The 20,600-nt window shown below is 38.4% G+C and overlaps 1 protein-coding gene across 6 annotated transcripts in view; it reads right to left on the reverse strand.

The window, feature by feature from the left end:
• The window catches only part of LOC124422681 (netrin receptor UNC5C-like), a 60,632-nt gene that overhangs the window by 11,427 nt on the left and 28,605 nt on the right, over positions 1-20,600 (reverse strand). For 2 of the 6 annotated variants that reach the window (XM_046959471.1, XM_046959470.1), the window contains 10 exons: positions 18,196-18,609; positions 17,373-17,654; positions 17,108-17,275; positions 16,285-16,335; positions 15,682-15,846; positions 15,406-15,447; positions 10,813-10,950; positions 9,390-9,887; positions 7,672-8,629; positions 6,652-7,037 (listed from right to left, as the gene is read on the reverse strand). In XM_046959471.1, coding sequence (XP_046815427.1) covers positions 6,866-7,037; positions 7,672-8,629; positions 9,390-9,887; positions 10,813-10,950; positions 15,406-15,447; positions 15,682-15,846; positions 16,285-16,335; positions 17,108-17,275; positions 17,373-17,654; positions 18,196-18,609 — 2,888 coding nt within the window. In that variant the 3' untranslated portion in view covers positions 6,652-6,865. Of the gene's footprint in view, positions 1-6,651; positions 7,038-7,671; positions 8,630-9,389; positions 9,888-10,812; positions 10,951-15,405; positions 15,448-15,681; positions 15,847-16,284; positions 16,336-17,107; positions 17,276-17,372; positions 17,655-18,195; positions 18,610-20,600 lie in introns of those variants that run through there. The other 4 variants (XR_006941900.1, XM_046959473.1, XM_046959474.1 and 1 more) reach the window with 4 other exon arrangements.

Below are 20,600 nucleotides of genomic sequence, written 5' to 3' on the forward strand. Positions count from 1 at the left end.
TGTATCTCTTGAGGATTTAGCTGAGAAGGATTTAAAGGATTTCAAGGATTTCGTAGACGTGAGAGAGACATTTGGCCTATACTAAAAGACAGACACGCAACACTTACTACGACGATCCTTTATCCTTTCGTTGGTATTCGAGAATGCGAGAAGTTTTCGTAAATGAAAATATGTTGTCAGACAACATTTTATTTTATTTTATTTTCACACTTTTCATACTTTTACCTACACAATGTATTATCATTTACCATGAAAAAATTTTTACAAATCAAATTAATAAATATAAGAAAATAATAATTATTTGTGTAATTTAAATATATAATTAAGAATCGTCGAACGTCGTACTATGATAAATTCTGATTGAAATTATTTATTATTCCGATGTTAGAGATAAAGGAGAGTCCGTCTATAATGGAAAGCTTTAATCGTTTCCAGGTACTGTTTACGTTGCTTCGTTAAGTAGACATTTATCTCCTTGGCGAACGATACGACGTTTTAATGTACACAAGGTCCAAAGGAGGTGTAAAACGACTTGACGTACGGAATGAGAAAGGAAGAAAGAGAGAGAAAGAGAGAGAAAGAGAGATCAAGAAAGAGACAGAGATCTCTTGAGAGGAAAGAACGAAAAGGAAAGGCGAGCATTCCCATGAAGTCATTGCCGGGCGTCGATGCAGCGTGCCAAAGTGTCGTTGACTATCGTACGCATGATAAACACTATCGCCGGGCAATAATCTTTCGTCGCATAAACGTCATTATTTACGAAATATAAATAAAAAAAAAAAAGGAGAAAAGAACAAGATAATAATAATAATAATAATAATAATAATAATAATAATAATAAATAATAATAATAATAATATGAAGAAAGCTTTTAGATTGCGCAAATCGCGTTCAGTTGAACATACTTACATACGTACACGTGTTTCTTTCTCCTTTTTTCCTTTCTCTGTCTATCTTATTCTACTTATCCCTACGTAATTTAGGTTCACGTTTGCAACGTGAATTATTTTCGTTCAACCGCGAAAAGAATTCCAAGTTACCTCGACCATATCGAGCGTCGACGCGACTGATATTCTTTGCGCCCCTGGATGCCGTTTTATCGCACTTGTTTTCGACACTTTTAACAATCTCGACTACCTGCTGCGAGAACTTACATTAGATTGCTCCGATAGTAACACATGTAGTAATGTATTTAATGAGAGAAATGTTTACTTTCGATATTTACTTTTTTCTTTTTTATTTTTTCTTTTTTCTTATTTCTTTATTTTTTTATTCTTTTTTTTTTTTTTTTTTTCTATCGAGCAAGAGACGGGGAAACAAGAAAAAGTATAAATTAACCCGAAAGAAATGCAGATACGTAAAGACATAGTTAATTAACGTCATGAACGAAGAAAGATGATCTCACGTTTCTCGTACATACATACATACATACATACATATGTGTACATGCGTATATACATACATATATACATGCACGAATACATGAGATAGCTATTTAAACGTGATGGACTTAGGCGAGCTTAAGTCGAATTAATTACACGAAACCTATTTAGTAGAATAAAACAAGATCTCTATTTCGATCTATCGGCGTATTCCCAATTAAATCTTTATCTCCGTTCGATCTTATCTTTCAATTACGCCAAGAAGAAAGTTGTATGAGATTCGTTGTTATACGTACGAATTGATTGGATGGGGTGGGAATGGAAGTGTGTGCGAGCGAGCGGGAAGAGGGAAAGTGGGTTAAAAAGGAAGACGCGTTAAAATCACCGTAGGAAATCGATATGAGAGCTTCTGTAGATCTTTCGACGATCTAAGAGACACGCCAATGAGTCGTTAACCGTACGAACGAGGGCGTAGAACGCACACGTAAGGCGAACAACGATCGTGATCATAATTCATGTACGGTATATCTCATGTCTTCCTGTCTTTCTATTCTTTTGTACGCTTAAAGGATAACTCCCGTATATATCTAGTCACGAGATATCGAAAGAAAAAAATATCTAAGATGAGGAAGAAACGGAATGATGCTAAATAGACTGGAAAGGATCGACAAGGTTTTATTCGATTTCGAACGATAGCCTTACGATCGGAATATGTAGAATGTAAAGATTACATGAGTGAACTCTGTTGGGCTATTCGACGCCCACGCTTGTATAGATTTTAACGATCGTAACGTAAACGCCGTTGGGTGTAAACGGCCAATAAAATAAACATGTACGCGAGCGCGTTGAAAACTGTTAAAGGGCAATTAAAATGTTAATAATTATTCTACATCGTAACGTAACTCTTAACTTTACATTTTGCACACGTATTCGTATTAATCCTGGAAATTTCGAATAATAAACCTTTTAGATTTTAACGAATTAAACGAGCCGTACGGAAGTACGATAGTAATACTTTTCTTTAATCTTTCTCATTGTGGATAGAATTTGCTCTCTCTCTCTCTCTCTCTCTTTCTTCCTCCCTTTCTCTCCTTTTTTGTTTTGTTTTGTTTTCTACCCCTTCGCTTTACACTGTACGAAAAAAAAAAAAAAAAAGCAAATGATATTAAAATATAATAATGATGAGAAAAACAAAAAAGAAAAAGAAAAAGAAAAAACAGGAAGAAAAATAAAATGTAGAAAAAATGGAATAGTAAGAAACTTTTATTCCATTGTTCTGGGCGAGATGAAGGAAAAGAAGAAAAAGACAAAAAGAAGAAGAAGAAGAAGAAGAAGAAAAAGAAGAAAAAGAAGAAAAATAAGAAGAAGAAGCAAAAATCTTGTTCGCATTCTCGAAGAGGCGTTTTCAATGACGATCCAGCGTGCCAACGCGTCGGCGAGCATAGCGCGAATGGCAAACGGCTATTGGAAGCTCATTGTAGACGAAGAGAGGGGAAGTAACTTCTTCCAAGAGGCTATTTTTATGGCACTTAGTCTTTCCGAGCGGCAACATGCTGGAACACTTGAAAAACACTTGTATGCATTCCGTTACGTTTACGCAACTATCGTTCGAGCATGCGAGAAACAGAGAAAGAAAGAAGAAAGTCTCAGTCTCAATGAGAGAATACGATCGTTCCTCTATTCTACAATTTCTAAAGTGGTTCTCCTTGATTTTTGTGTATATGATCTAGGCGTTCTACTTGACTAACTGTGCCATAGTTTACGTTAGAAAGAACTTAGTATGATACAACGTTATATAATGATATACGATATAACATAGAGAAAAATTAAAAGATGATGAATTTCATTCCATAATGTTTTCGTTGTGGAACGTGACAAATGATTTATATTAAATGATATAAATAATAATGACGATAAAGAATTGATACTTACCTTAATGTAACTAGCGGCAAGACGAACTTCTCATCATCATCATCATCATCATCATCATCATCATCATCATCTTCGCCGTACGAAGATCATAGGTTGTATTTATAAATCTCCATGGTATTCCAAGCGTTGAACTTCTTTTTCTTTTTTTCTTCCTTGTTTCTTTTTCTTTTTGCTTTTGTTTTCTTTCGTTTTGTTCTTTTTTTCTTTTTTTTGCTCTTTTTTTGCTTCTTTTTCCTTTTCTAAAGATAGGTTTACGGGACGCAATATCGATTTTCAACGATTTTCAACAAAAGTGATCATTGTACTGGTCGTGAGAGAACTGAAAATCCTAAGAGAGTTAAGTTCTCTAGAACATGGCGAATTAACCTGCGCGACGCTATACTCTAAGGAAAATTTATGACTCGGAAACTTTGTAACGACTAGCCAGCTTTTACTGATATGGAATTCAACACACGGCAACGGAGGTTTAAAGTCATTCAGAGTCGGTTGTCGGTGTTTCTTTTTTTCTTTCTTTCTCTCTCTCTCTCTCTCTCTCTCTCTCTCTCTCTCTCTCTTCTTTCTCTTCTTTTTTTTCTCGAACGTGTAGAAGTAAGAAAACGCGTGAAGTAAAGACGAGCTTATATTTACCTTGATTCTTACGGATGTTACGAGATATTCGTAGAATATAACGCAGAGAAAGAGAGTCAGGAAGATCGTCGACGATCTAACGCCTTGAGGCGTGGATAAAAAGGAAAAGTTGTCGAGTACCTACGCGGGACTCTACGGTAAGCGAATTACGTCGACATCGTATAGATGTTGAAAAAGGCTGTTGCGAAAAAGCTCGAGGGAAGAATCGTGGGTGGAGAAGTAGAAGTAGAAGAAGAAGAAGAAGAAGAAGAAGAAGAAGAAGAAGAAGAAGGAAAAGAAGAAGAAGAAGAAGAAGAAGAAGAAGAAGAAGTACACGCCCGACTGGTATCGACATTTCAAAATTGCAACGCTCGACGTCCATTGTCACCCATCTTCTCCGTCTTCGAGGCTTCCGTTAAGGTACGTAGTACCTACTTTCCCTCAAGAAAAATCGAGAAACGTTTCTGCAGCTTCCTTGAACCTGCTGCAGGAGATAGATGAAACGATGAGGAAAGGATGGGGGAAGGAGAAAGTACGGAGACAAGATAGAGTCGGAGTAATATATAGTATGTCGTAGCTGGCCTTAGCTACTACCTTCGAAGTTGGACGAAAAATTATTGGCAAAGTGTCGATAAGTGTTGTCGACTCTCTCTCTCTCTCTCTCTCTTTCTCTCTCTATGTATATATATATATATATATATATATATATATATATATATCGTCCCGTTTTTCGATTAGGTCTTTTATTAAATTCGTTTTCGTGATACTCTCTTTTCCACGATTTCGCTTGAAATTTCATCGGTTAAAACTGGAGAGGATATAAAAAAAAAAAAGGATAAAAATGAGTATAGATAATTGGCACGTAGACGTTATCTTGATGATCATGAACAAACAGAGAAAATAGGAATTTGCTGGAAGGAAAATCTCGGGAATCGACTATTTTCATGTCGTAACCAATGATGGGCTCAAAGCCAACTTCTCGTTGCACGTATTAGTAGTAGCAGTAGTAGTAGTAGTAGTAGTAGTAGTAGTAGTAGATGTTTCCTGACGTAGTTTTAGGGATTAAGGATCACTCGTATCGCATTAGTCTTAATTTATTTAAGCCCGTGAAGCGTGTCGTGATGTTCGAAGGATTTACGGATACAGATGTTTTAGTTGTTTCATTCGGAAAAGAAAGAAAAAAGAAAATAGAAAAAAGTAAAAAAAAAAAAAAAAAAGAAAAAATTTTTTTTAGGGAATACGGGAACGAGGTAAGAGATATAGTGTATCGATTAATCGATATTTTTTTTTTTTTGTATGTTTTTCTTTTTTTTCTTTTTTTTTTTCGAATGCCTGAGGTATACAAGAATATTTTATTCGTCGAAAGTAACAAATATACAATCCTTTCAAATAAATTGCGTCAATTTAAACCATATACTCTGTAATTAGTTCGTTTCACGCGATTATCCGTCGTCTCTTATTAACTCGATCGCGTTTAATTAATGAGCGAGCACGTGCATTTACGTTACGCACGGGCGTGTATTGTCGTACCTCTATACAATAAACGTATATAAAAAAGTGAACGCGATTTATAAATTGTCCGAAGCAAACATCAACGCAAGTGTGAACGCTTGCAAAAAACAGAGAGCTAGAATTTTGGCACGATTTTCTGAAAAATCAATCGAGTCACTCGCGCGTTCCTATATATCCGTGTAACAAATAGATAAAGTACAATTTTTTTTTTTTTTTTTTTTTTTTTTATTAGCCAAAACGCGGCATTAGCTTCTCTCTCTCTCTCTCTCTCTCTCTCACTCTCTCTCTCTAACTTTTTTTCTTTTCATTCCAACTTTGCCGCTAATTTTCATTCTTTCGTTCTTTTTTCCTTTTTCCATTCGCCAGTATTTACATATATATATATATATATATATATATATATATATATATATATGCAATATAATTATTATATTTATATAATACCTATACATATATATACATATATATATGTATATATATTTATATATATATATGTGTGTATATATATATATATATATATATATGTATAAATATGTTGTATATTAATATATAAACATCCATCGTTTCTCTAAATGGATTGATCCATCTGTATCTGCGCGCGTATCTCTTAGTACGTACGTATGTACACATATATCCATCTAAATGCACAGTCTCTAGTTAACTATCAGCCATGATTATACACGGGATTTTTTTTTAATCGGCCGTTCATTTCGAGATCGTCTTTCCGTCAATTAATCTTTTCCTACTCCTCTTTTCCTCTATCGTTTACGAGAGAAGAGAAGAGACAAGAATTCAGAATGATTAAGTCTCATATGATCATCTACGTTTCGTCTTCTCGCAATTTACGCTCTTATTTACAACAATAACAATGGCGTTAATACGGCGCAGAGGCGCGCGCGCGCGTGCACACACACACACACAAGTGTTAAGGCAGTGTTTTCGATGAGTTCGTTCGAAGAACCACCACGTGCTCCTTCTCCATTCGTCGTTATTATAACCGTAAATATCGATATCGTATATCGATTCCCGTATTCGTATCGTTATTTAATTTTTTCCTTTGTTTCTTTTTATTTTTTATAATTAATATTATTATTATTATAATTATTATTTCTTTTTTATTATTATTATTTACTTTTATTACTATTTATTATTATTATTATTATTATTATTATTATTATTATTATTTGTTTTATTTATTATTATTATTTTTTGCATTATCATTATTACTATTATTATTATTATTATTATTATTATTATAATTATAATTATTATTATAATTATTATTATTATTATTATTATTATTATTATTATTATTATTATTATTTCGAGGATCAGTTTCGATGATCGTAGGCGTCCACCGTGTTCGTAACTATCACTCACCGGCCAAGGGAACGTAACTTCGTTTGTAAAAGCAATTCGATGTGGTAACGCGTTCAAAGCCAGGGTCCAAGCTGTGCTTCCAAAATCGTAGCAGCATCGGTCCTTCCCATCACTCTCAAATGATTCAGGAGATCCGTGACAGCCGTTGGTTCTCTATGCCTTGCCTCCCATAAATCGAGAATGTGTTCCGTTGGGCTCGACTTAGTTGCAAAGTAGTTTATGTACCTGCGACAGGAGCAACGAGAATCCCGTCTAAAGTGATTATTAAGAAGGCAACCGCGACGATAGATAAATCGATTGATCATTAACACAAGAAAAGAAAGAAAGAAAAAAGAAAAAAGAAAAAACAAGGAGGAAGAAAAAAAAAGAGAGAAGGAAAAAATTAATAACGTTGTCAAGCGAGTAAACGTGCCCTGAGATTTTTCTCTTAAACCGTACGAAGAATCATTAGCCGTACAACGACTGAATGTCGATTGAGATAATGAAAGGGGAACAACCGATTAAGAGGATTTCTTTCCTTTTTTTTCTTTTTTTTCTTCTTCTTCGTTGATCGGATACAAGAACTAAACGGGTTTACGTTACGTGAAGAGAGGAGCACGGTGTACATACGTATCTTCGTTGTATCTCCCGGAGGGTCGGCAATGAAAGAAAAACTCATTATCGCGTGACTAAGCGGAAAGATGAGTTAATGAGAAAAAGATAGTTGTAGTGATCTAGTTTCTAGTGTCTAGAGATAAGTAACCAAAATAAGGGTCTAACGTCGAATGAAATAAATAATAGCTTAGGGTGAGAATCGTACAGTTCCATTAAAGTTTCGTTCTTAAGCGTGAATAGAGATGGAGGCAAGTGTATTACCAACCTGTCAACCTGTAGTCTCTGAGCCAACATTCTCCAGTCGTTGCCCAAAGCGTTAGGAGGGTCGAGGCACTGGCAGAGTTGTTTCCTGAGAGACCTGGTGAACCGAAACGGTCTGAGGGCGGTTGAATCCGTGGTTGCGTTATTAGCATGTCCACTGCTGACGACGGTCACTTCCCTGAGAGGTCTGGTAACGCTGCCGGATGAGATCAGTTGCTTCGCGCCGTCGTAAACGATCCTGAAGACTTGCCTGGTGTCGGAATTGCCTTGCGAGACCTGTAGCTTGTAGCTTCTGGTTGTCGTCGGGCCAAAGGCTGTGTCTAAACCGAAGGTCACGTGTTTCGTGTTCTCCTGACAATTCCAAACGTCTCTGAAGGAGAGCTCTTGACGCTCGGTTGGCGATTTGCTCTGCCATTCGTTCCCGACTTCCTCGAGACTAACGCAAAGAGGATCCCCGTTGTCTTGGAACATGAGCGTACGTGGCTTGTCCAACAAGTAACCTCTGATTTGCGACTCCCTGTCGACGATCGCCTTTGTAGCAGCCTTCGTGTCCTCAACGGCGTAGACCCTGACGCAACACTGGCCAGCTTGGCTAGCGAACAATGCTAATCTCAGTCTCTTAGTGGCTATCGAGTTCTCGCAACTCTGACCTGCGAGAACGTAACCTCTGAGTTGCTCCGTCACGATAAACGCTTCCGCGTGATCGAGCTGCGTAAAGAGCGGCGTGTTGATCGTTTCGTTGCCCAATGTCAACACTCTGCTCCACGTCACCACCTGATGATCCTTCGTCGACGACATCGACGAGCTCTCCTCGACGTTCAGATTGTCCGAGGCCCATACGCTCAGCTCCCAGGTCGCGGGATGCAACATTGCGCAGTGTTCGAATTGTAGGATCACAGGTTTATTGAAGGACGCCCTAGATGGGCCACAGGTCACCACCGCTGATAGCTGCGTTATTCCGTCTGCGAGGACAAAACGAGTGTCTTTTCGATTTTGTGACAAAAATGAGCATTTCTAAATATCGATAATGATCTCGATATAAATCATTATACCGTTAACGGATAATCATTAAACATCAATCGCTGTCGATAAATTTAACGTTTCGTCGATGAGTTTACTTTCGCATGTACACGTAAATACATAAACGTAATCCAAATTCGACGCGTAACTGACGTACGAAACAGCAGAGGGCTCTCTTTTTCTTTTTTGTCTTTTTTTTTTTTACTTCTTCTCGAATCAATTAAACGCAAAATAAACGTCGATCATAATTTATTATTTTATTTTATTCTTTATTTATTTTTCTTTTCTTTTTATTTATTTATTTATTTATTTTTTTGTTTGTTTGTTTTTTCTTCAATGCCGTTCAAATTTTCACGGCCGCGGACAGATACAATAAATGCTCTCACGTCGATAGCAACAATTGACGTTCACTATTACCGTGAATATTACGTCAGGCAATCTCTCGAACGCGACTCGACGAAATTAGAGTGCTAATTTGATTTATCGACATTGTGAAAGGGGCTGCACGGAGATATCGGTGGGAGCGAGATAAAAGCTATAATGCGATCGAATTCGTTCGGGGAAATGTTAGCTTTTTCGTTGTCACGACTTTAAAGGGGGAATGTCGGAATGACAACGTGTTCTATCTTTCCTTTCGTTTATTATATTTTGTTTCTTTTCCCCATCTCGTTTTTCATTCTTTTTTTTTTTTTTCACACTTACCAGGTAATCTAGGCCTAAAGCGATCCTCGTTGAGAACCGCCAAATAGAGTTCCTCTCTGAGTGGCTTTGGTACTGCTCCTTCGGGTACCGACATTGAAATTCCAGAATCCGGAAGGACCAATAATGCACCTCGAGTGTTGACAGCAGCTCTCGCTACGTTTCCAGCTTCGAGCTTGGGTAACCTGACGCTTTCGGAGGCAACGTTGTAAGTAGAGTCCGAGGATGGATATGAACTAGTGACGCTGTTCTCGCTGTCGGAATGAATCTGCTTGTCGCTGCAAGACTCTTGCGTCGATGTCGAAGGAGTTGGTGACATCGGGGATGGTTGGGGGGCGATCGATAGGTGCGGCACGTCGTAATGGTGCTCCGAGAGGGATCTCGACATCGACAGCTTCGGGTCGAAAGGATACTCGTAACAGGCCGGCACGCTCGTCGCCGTCACGTCCGGTTGTAGGCTCAACTTCTTGTCCTGGTCCGGGAAGAACTCCGGCTGGAATTCTGAAACGCACACGGCCGAGGCACGGCTCGTGGGTATCTCTGCGCGCTGCGGACAGATCCCGGCAACGATACTGTTCCGATTCTCTTACGCATCTCAACTTACCGGGATACCTCGCAAAGTCCTTATTGCAATTTTAACGCTTACGAGAATCTAATGGTTACCTAGTTGATATGCCATTTAAATGATACTTTTAAATCTTCACGGACGTCGTAAATTTTATCTCGAGATCGTACAAAGAGAAAAGGTGAGAGTAAGAGAGAGAAAGAGTATGAGAGAAAGAGAGAGAGAGAGAGAGATATCTTTATTACGATCGTAACTCCATACACATAGGTACGTACGTATTACGAATTATATTAATTTAAATCTTAAAAGTGCGTAAGGACTTTACAAAGATCCTGCGTTACCAGATAAGCACTCGCGCCCCGTACTTTACCGATGTTCAACGATGTTTCCACATAGAGTATACAGTTTTATGATCTCTTTTATAGTTAATACGAGAGATATTAGAAGAAAGATTAGAAGAGGGGGAAGAAAGGGGGAGGGGGCGGGAAAAAGTAGAAACGCGTTAGAAACAGCAGACAAGTGTTTTGCATGTGTATTAATGCATTCCAAAAGCGTTCACAACGATAGAGACGAACAACTTATGTGAAAAATTGAAAGATGGAAAATAGGAGCGAGTGCTTTTGGATTAATCAAGCTTCGAAATAGTATCTTGCCTGCTTTTTTTTTTCTTTTTCTTTTTTTTTTTTTCTTTTTTTTTATTTCTTTTGTTTCGCCGTTCAAGCGAAAATAGGAGCGATAGAAGCAAAAACAGAAGATTGAGGAACAAATTCGAGAAGAAAGGAACCGAATGATCTCTTCTTTTTTTTTTTTGATTCTTTTGTCTTGTTTTTTTTTTTTTTTTACCTCTTTCGAAATGCTTACCATTGCGTGCCATGGAGTAGAGAGAATGATCTCGACCTTTTCTTCGTAATAGTCTTGCCAAGAAAAATGCTAATCCACCGATGACGACGCAAGCCACGGTTAATCCGATATAAAGAGCCACGTCCATCTGACGATTCGCTGCAATCAAAGAGGAAAAAAAGAAAAATACAAATCTCGAGACATTGTTATATATCGAAATAATAAAATTAATAGAGTAATTTAAATAATCTTGATAATACACGGATTCAAATGTTAGGACGGACGTAAAATCAAATAGATTTATCAATGTACGTCGTATGAATATTCAAACGTTTCCTGCATTATACATTTTGCTTTATGGTATATGTATTTAATTGAAACGTTTGTTGCATATGTAGTCATATATTATATGTATATGTCAACGATATGAACGTTTCAATTCCATTGTACACGGATTTACGTGTGGCTTGAATTAGACATATATATATATATATATATATATATATATATATATATATATCTACTTTCATATATGTATACATCTATTTTATATATATATATGTATATATGGAAGAAGATCGAGATGATACGTACATACATATATATATACATATATATGTATACATAATGCAACAGTAATATAGAAAAGTAGTTTTCCAGATAGTAGAATCATCGAAATAGGTGTCTTCTCGTTACTCGAAGTGCACACAAGAGACGTGAATAACTCTCGCGAATGCAAAAGCCCGGTCGTCCACGTTTCTCAAAAAAAAACAGGAAAAAAAAAAAAGAAAAAGAAAGAAAGAAAAAAAAAATGAAAAATAAAAAAAAAACGTCGTCGGTGTCAGCTCATGAATATTTTATAGGCGAACTTTTATTTGTTCTCCGGTCTTCTCTTTGCCCGAGAGAGAGAGAGAGAGAGAGAGAGAGAGAGAGAGATAGGAGGGAGACTTTCTTTCACACGGATCTCTACACCGTACACAAAGATGTCGTTTCAGAACGTTAAACGTTTCTCGTGTCGCTAAATATTACGAGAAGTCGTAGAAAACTTTTAAGGTTCCTCGTCGTTCAACGTCGGCTCGGTTATATGCACATTTCCCCCCTATTCGTACTACCGGGATGATTCTCATTTTATTATTTTACAACGCGTCGTTATTTTCTAAACCAATAAAAATCGAGATCGGTTTATTATTATGGCCATTAACACGGACGATAAAAAATTTGATTGCTTAAAGGGTATGAGAATGTAATATAACATAATTTTTAAATTACCAACTAACTGGCATTGATATTTGTTACAAATGAACGAACGACGTGAGAAACTATAAAACGAATCGAATTGTTTATAACACGTTTTGAAAAGCTCGAAGACGTATGAATGAATTAAGGGAAAAATGATAAGAAACGTTTTTACGGATGGACCATTTGAGGAAAGAAAGAAAGAAAGAAAGAATAAATGAAAAAAAAAAAAAAAAGATAAAAGAAAGAAGAGAGAACTAAAAAAAAAAAAAAAAAGAAAAATAAAAAGAAAAATGGGAGAAGAATTTATTCCTGCTCTCTCCCCTCCCATCACACATTTGCATTAAGACGCATTTAAATATTAAACACTATTTATAAGCTCGGCGCGTATCTATCTACTACTATTCGAGATTTATTTCAACGATTTCGAATATCCCTATGGCCATAAAAATTGTCACAAGAAATTCCTCAAGGAACAGGCGGGCAGCAGTAGTAGAACAGCAGCAGCGACAGCATCCCTACTCTCTACAAAACACCGTTAAGCTTCTTCCAATTTTAGAATGTCAAAGCCATACGAGGTTGTAACCCTGGTACGTGACTTTCGGGGCCCTGACTTTTTCTCTTTCTTTTCCTATTCCTCCTCTCTCATAGGATCATGTGCGTCTCGTTTTCGTGTGTATACGTTACTCTTCTCTTCTCTCTCTCTCTCTCTCTCTCTCTCTCTTTCTATCTCTCTCCTTAGAAAGACACGTGCCTCGAACGTCAATATCACCGCGCGAACGTCGAAAACGAGTAACATCGTTCGAAAGTCGGAAGGAAAGATTTTCAAAACGCAATAGTTCCACATCGTTACACGCAGGACGTAGGAAAATGAGATCGGAAGTGCGTGTGCTGCTTTCACCCTATCTCCAAGACACTCTTGCGGTCGTACGTGCGAGAGCGCACGTACTTGTGTATGTATGTATGTCTGCCATGTGTATGTGTGTATGAGAAAGAGAGATACAGTATGAGAGAGAGAGAGAGAGAGAGAGAGAGAAAGTAACTTCTGTTGGGGATGCCACGATTTATTTTCTTAACCACGATCGATTTACGTTCGGACGCATCTGTGCCGCGACGTCGTACGTAACATGACATAGCTTATCTATATAGGATGTCCCATTTTAATCGATAATAAGAACATACATTATACAACTTTTCTTTTTGTTTTTGTCGATATTAGCGTCGATTAAAATACGACATTTTTTTTTTCTTTCTTTCTTACTTTTATAAATTAATAAAACGAATTAAGCGAATTTTTTGTTTTTTTTTTTTTTTTGCAAATCTCTTTAATGGAATTTAACTGAAGGACAAGTGTTTAATTTCGCGTATACGTTGGAAGTTTTTTATTTTTCGATACATCATTTCTCTTGTACTTTAAAGGTACTTTTCGAAAAATCGAAGTCACTACGGAATTCAAGGAGGATAGATTGGCCCCCCCCCTTCATTTTTTCTTTTCCTTTTCGTACCCCTCTCTCTCTCTCTCTCCTGTCTCGTCTCGATGTCTCACAGAAGCGTAGGTATATGTTCGAGACCACGGCACAGGATAATGGCACTTTATTTGCATGCACGATCAATTTCCCCCAACCATCGTAAGGGCGTAACGGCTACCGATTACATAATTTTCTTCGATATTAAAGGCAGCCCTTGCCGAGGTACACGAAGGGACCGAAGGGAGCCGTATAGGTCGAGCGAGCCTACGCGTATATCGCGTGCAACTTTGATGTGCCCTCGCTCGATAGAATCGTTGAGATTCATGGAGAAAGAGAGAGAGAGAGAGAGAGAGAGAGAGAGAGAAGGGTTTCGTTCTAGCGACTGCATCTACGCGGACCACCCTCGAGACTACCACCAGCTATATAGGCTCATTGTTACGATTGTTTGGCTCTGTAAAGCTCGAAGGGATCCATCCGATCGTTCTCCCAGAACTCCCTTCTACTTTCCCAGCGTCAATAATTAACCAGTCGCGTAATTAAATGTAAATATTCGAAAAAGAGTTTACGCGTAGCGTAACTCCTACCCTTCGATGGAAACATTCTCTCTCTCTCTCTCTTTCCCTCTCTCTCTCTCTCTCTCTCTCTCTCTCTTTTCTCCCTCCCATCAGTTTATACTTACTTGGCACAGGCTCGTATATCGAATCTCATAAAAGAAACAACTTCTTAAGATTTCCTACGAAGTTTTCCGCTTTCTCCATTCTAGGGTATTCAAAATCACGTTTAACCAAGGGAATTAGAGACCTAACGAATTTACATTTACCCTTAGGCGATACCTCTTTCCTCTCTTCTTCCCTACCTATACTTACCTACCTGGTATTGACTTCCTTCTACCTTCCTTCCTCCTCATCATCATCATTCTCTTTCTCTTCTCATTTTCCTTATTTCAACGTTCTTTCGTAATTTTAATAATCTTTCGTATATTAACAGTATCTACATAGTACCTACATAATTACATATTGATCAAGGCTATTTACTAAGTCGATTCTCTTATTACTTCGCTTTAAACTCGTCGATTAAATCTTTCTCAAGATGAATAAAATATGTTAAGTACGATTCGAGAATCGGTATCAGATCGGAAAGAAATATATAAGTGTACGGTGTAGTTGGGAATATAAATGGCGTTCACCGGGCGTGAAGAATCCATCCAAGAATGTCGTACGACGGGTTAAGGACATTTTCTTCGCGGTTGGATGGTCGCACCCTGACTGTCATACCATTTAGAACTTCTACCTAACTACTTTGGCTCCTTTGCTCGTATTTTTCTGTTTGTATGTATATATATATATATATATGTGTGTGTGTGTGTGTGTGTTTGTGTATATGTGTGTCCTTTTTTTCCCCTATCTGTTCGTTTATTTGTTTACTTTTTCGTTTTGTTCTTTTTTTCCCCTCTTTTTGCTCCTTCTTTTTTTTTTTTGTTTCCCGTTCTTCTTGGTCATGTGCCCGTACTTTTCTCTTATACCACAATACTTTTTCATCATTTCCTTTTCCTTTCCTCGAGCTCGTAATAACGTCTCCTCGCTTCTCCGCAAGCATATATACAAATCCGGAACGAATTGGAGGAGGGTCGGTACATCGCGCGAATCACGGCTTATCTAATCGAGAGAGACTTCCCTCTTGGACTCTTGCAAACGCACCGTGACGAGGAACGCGCGTGCGAATGAAATATGCGACGAAAGAGAATTAACGGGTCAGAGAGACAGAGAAAGAAAGAGAGAGATAGAGAGAGAAAAAAAGAGAGATCTAGGAGTGGCATTGTCGCGTGTGTATATATATATATATATATATATATATATATACATACACACACATATATTTCTTGAACAAAACTTTTTTTTTTAACACTCACCTTCTTCTGTCAAATGCGCGCCACCCATCTTCGCGTTGCCAACTGCAACAAATAATATTCATGATTGTGTCTTTAAATCTGTTCTCTGATATGTTCAGAAATTTCGTTTTTGCATGTTTATATATATATATTTTCTTTTTTTTTTGTTTTTTTTTTTTTTTTGAAGAAGAAGAAGAAGAAGAAAATGAGGAATTTAAAAAACTTTTCTATGTTAATTTTTGTATATAGGAGAATAAAAAAATATTTATAAGTAACTTCATGTCTCGCGTGACTTACCATTGCATATGCCGCCGGTGCAATTGGCCACGCTTATATCTTTGCCCTGACATGAACGGCCACCGTGGCTCGGAGGCGGCTCGTCGCACGATCTCCTTCTGGTGTGCGTGCAGTCGCTCCCGCATATGGACCACGCCGACCATCTGGACCATCCACCGTCGACGACTGGTACAAAAAGAAAAAAATAGAAAAGTGTATCTCGTAAAGTCGTTAAAGCGGCAATGCTTTCGATCGATACTACGAGAGCTCGATAAAAAAGTTCGACGAGCTTCTTGTAAAAGCATTATTCTCGTTGGTGGCTTTATTGCCGTTTAATCTGCTCGAACGTTTACTTTTTCCTTTTTGTTTTCCTTTTTACTTTCCTTTTTTTTTCTCCCCCGGAAAAGACATTTGCTCGTTGATGCACCTTTGATAAATTGATTTATACATACATACATATATATATATATATATATATATATATATATATATATATGTGCATCTGTCCTTGTTTTTTTTTTACGATCTTACGTTCGACAACAAAAGGATAAGTATGTTAAAAAAAAAAAAAAAAGAAAAGAAAGAAAAGAAAAGGCGGCCGAGTCGTTATAAATAAATACTTACCCATAGTATTGGTGAATTCCTCCAATGCGCCCGCTGTTCCGACATAAGCAGCAGAAAAGAAGAAAGAAGAAAAAGCGTTACGCGAGTACTCAACGAGAGTCGAGTTTTCGCGACGGAAAATATACGGATATTAGCTCTATGCTTAAACGTGAATGCATGTAACGTGCAGGTGTTTTTGAAATGTCGCAAACCTTTTGGAAAGGTGAATGCTGGTAAAGAGACCCTCTGGCATAAGATGACCGCGAAGACGTAAGAGATGCTTGTACGAAAGAGAGAGAGAGAGAGAGAGAGAAAACGATCGTAAATCAAGCGAGAGAGTTTCCTCTACTCGGCATTGGTAATATCGGCCCGCCAAGGCAAAACCTGCTTGAGCCTGACGTCTACGCGACACGGACTAGGATAAGAAGAGGAAGACGACACCACCGCCAACGCTTGCTTACACATTAACTATCTTCAAAGACGTCGCCTAAGGTATAGAACGTAGCAAAATTGCAAAAGGATAGGCAAGAAAGAGATAGGTAGATATATATATATATATATATATATATATATATATAGAGAGAGAGAGAGAGAGAGAGAGAGAAGAAACCCCCCACAAAGCTGAAAGCACGTCGACGTTAGTAAGCGAATTGTGAGAGCTTTTTATGAGGCACACGTGAGATGATGGGTATTACATTGAGAAGATTTTTCATCGAACGACCACACGCACGATTACCATTATCATTTACCATTGAATCACGATATAAGCGATTGTTATCGGAAGCGTAAAGCAGCGATTGAAATAACCGCTTGTCATTGTCGCATGGTGGATCATTGGACTCACCAGGACAGGCAGTGTTGCAATCCATTTTCTGCTGACTTGGACCGAGACAAGGTTGACCACCGTTCATAGGTGCCGGATTCGTGCACGTTCTCGTTCTTTTCTGGCCACCTTTCGCGCATCTCGAATGACATTCCGACCAGGCAGACCAGGAAGACCAACCACCGTTCACTGCGAACATAGTAATTAATGACTCATCGTTTGGCGATAATTGGGATATACGAACGTTTGCCGTATGAAATGTTAATTGGAGAATATTTAATCTTACGGTATACTGTTAGGCTAACTGGATCGCTTAATCGTTTTGCCGCGATGTTCTCAGCCACACATGTATAATTAGCCTGATGGCTGAGTTTTGCTTGGCCAACAAGAAGATGTCCTTCGCTGGATACCAAAAGAGTGTCCGAGTCAGCATCAACTGGAACGTTGTTTCTCAGCCAATAGACTCTTGGAGGTGGCACACCGAGAGGTGCCAGACATCGAAGTTCGGTACTATGACCAGCTTCGACCGAAACGGAATATGGCGGTGACTCGAATTGCTTCTTCAGATCTGAAAAAATAATCGTTCCTTGTTGTCGATAAAACGAGATAAACGACATACTAATCCTTATTGGAGGGGCAGGGTTGGGGGGGGGGGGCAGACGAGGAATACAAAGTTCTTATCAGGGTTCTGAGAGAAAAATTTGACATTAAGGCTACTTTAAATTCTATTTGAAAATGTATGCATTTCGGTGATTCTGTTAAACGAAACTTTGTCCGCTTCATTAGTTGCGTAACTCTAAAATTGAACAAGTGGTTCTTCCCTAAATTGATTCTCTTAGGAACTCCTCCGCTGACGCTCGTCGCATTGTCTTCTGTTAAGGAGCGGAATTAAATAATGACATCACTGCCAAGAGAATCAAGATAATTACGAGGGGCGGAGGACGAAGTAAGGCAAAAGTCGTTCTCCTCTCTCTCTCTCTCTCTCTCGTGAATGATCGTATCGTATTCTTAAAGTTTCATCCTCACGGGTCCAAGATTAGATACTTATTTTTTTTTTTGTTTGTTTTTTTTTTTTTGACGTACTAATAATAAGAAAAAGCAATACTTACAAGCAACATCGATCACCGCTGGTTGACTCTTGATCTGTCCTGAACCAGACCAAGCGATGCACTCGCACTTGAACTTGTCTTTTCCGAAATACTCCTCTATGTGGTCCCTGGTAACATTTAACTCGCAATCGACGATCCTAGTTCCCGTATGAGGATCAACGAAGTCTTGTTGAACCGAATCATCCGCTCTGTCGTTGTTACAACGAAAATATATTTGCAATGCGTGTGCCGCTTTGCAACGAAGAGTGGCAGGTTTGTTCTTAACGACGAAGGAGTCGACCGGTTCCGTTAAAAATACCGGAAGATGTCCGCCACCTTCCGATATCAGTTCAGTGTCACTGGCGATGGTAGCCGAAGGCACGTCATCCTCCTCGAGGAGATATGAATCCTCATCCTCCGCCGCGTCCTCGCCTTCTGAAACGTATAGAAACGAAACATTTTAAAGGCGATCGACAAAAGATAATATCAATTCGCCGAGTATGATACGAGTAAAATCTCTGAATCGTTAATGCGATAGACTCGAATCAATCGGCGTATCGGCCAATACATAATAAATTCGTGAAATCCGATTATCGGATTACTGTTGCCGAGCGGACTAATGAAAAAATGGCACTGCAGTCAGTCATTTGAATACTAAACAGTTCGATAATGGCGCTTGGCGATAGTAAAATACGTAGGATCTCGAGTCATTAATTCCATCCTGAATGTTATTCACGTAGCGTACCTATCGGAATCGTGAAAATTCTATATTCGCTTGTCAACAATACCGTGCCTCCTGGTAAATCCTGACGGGACGGCCGGCTATTAATGCCGCAGCTTCGCAGTACTCCGGTCTCGTAGTTCTAACGCGTTGGCTCCGAACAATCGTGGTACTGCAACTGCAGTAATGAATTTTCGGATTTACGCGGCGCCACCGGTGCACCGAGCTCGATGTATTTTCCGCCAACGAGTGGTTAGACCTTTATCCCCGTGCGACATTTGGCCGGGGGCCACACTTTTCATCGCGATAACCGTGTGCCACCTACCTTCTCCCACTCCTCCTCCTCCTCCTCCTCTTTCTCTTCTTCCACCTCATCCTCATTCTCATCCTATATCTCACACTTCGTCGCCAACGAAACTCGCGAATTTTCCAAAAACGAAACGCGATCAACTCACTTCTATTTTCTCTTTTATCCTCACTTCCTGCCTCTTTTTTCCTCTTACATACACACATATATATATATATATATATATATATATATATATACATCCATAAACCCTCTTGATTTGTTAATACGTGTCCTGTCAGATTTCCGGCTTTGTGGAATACGATCGATATCATAAAAACGAGAAAGAATGTAACGTCGACAGAATAGTCGACGGTGAACGAATTTAAAAAGAGAAAGAGAGAAAGAGAGAGAGAGAGAGAGAGATAGAGAGAGATTGACCACACTTTTTACGCTTTTATTAAAAAATCTCTACGGTCTATCTCTGATACGATATTTTTATGGAAATCATTGTGTGCCTCAAAGACTATAAAGTTCTGTATTCGTAATGTGCTCGTATAGATGTCGAATCATCGTGTGCTATGAGAGAGATAGAAAGAGAAAGAATGCGAGAGTAAGAGAGAGAGAGAGAGAGAGAGAGAGAGAGATTTTTTCCTATTCCATTTGGACACACGATGTCTCTCGATTTCTCCGTCTGCGTCTTTGCGGAAACTTCCAGCTCTGGTATAAAAGTATCTCGGCGAACGTTTTAACGTACTTTCAATATTACAAAACTTTCCGATCGATAGAAAAAGAAAAAGTAGAAGAAAAAGAAGAAGAAGAAGAAGAAGAGGAGGAGGAGGAAGAAGAAGAAGATCTCTCTCGGATGGATTTTAATAAGCGCTTGCTCTCCTCTCAATGCCTCCATCGAAGAAACGCCCTTTTCGCTGTTTCATTATGAACGATGAGTAGGTACACCCTCGAACCTGAAACTCTCGGCCATTTATCACGCAAAAGTATTCGAAACGAACGTTCGAAACTGGGATGAAAGAGTTATTTAAAAATTAATGATATGCAAATCGAATACTTTCGAATATATTCTTTATGATAAACGAGATATTATTATCGTTATATTGTTAGTTCGAATTATATCCGACATAGTTTTCTATATGATTCCATCGATTCGACGTTCGATTCTCGTTTGAAAATTGAGAACAAGTATTGAACGTGTACATTGATATCTCTATCGTTCAAGAACATTCGTTTCGACAAAATTGACGATGGTCGAGGAGAGTCAATGGAGTCTTGGTATCTTAGTACTTTGACGTCGTTACGCATCGTTCCTATGCAAATTCAACGTGAACCTCTTGGTATCTAGGACAAACCGATAGGCCGATACACTCAACCACTTCTCTTATCGATAACGACGTATCCTATGTT

The sequence above is a fragment of the Vespa crabro genome, chromosome 3 (genome assembly GCF_910589235.1).
Source record: "Vespa crabro chromosome 3, iyVesCrab1.2, whole genome shotgun sequence".
NCBI lineage: Eukaryota > Metazoa > Arthropoda > Insecta > Hymenoptera > Vespidae > Vespa > Vespa crabro.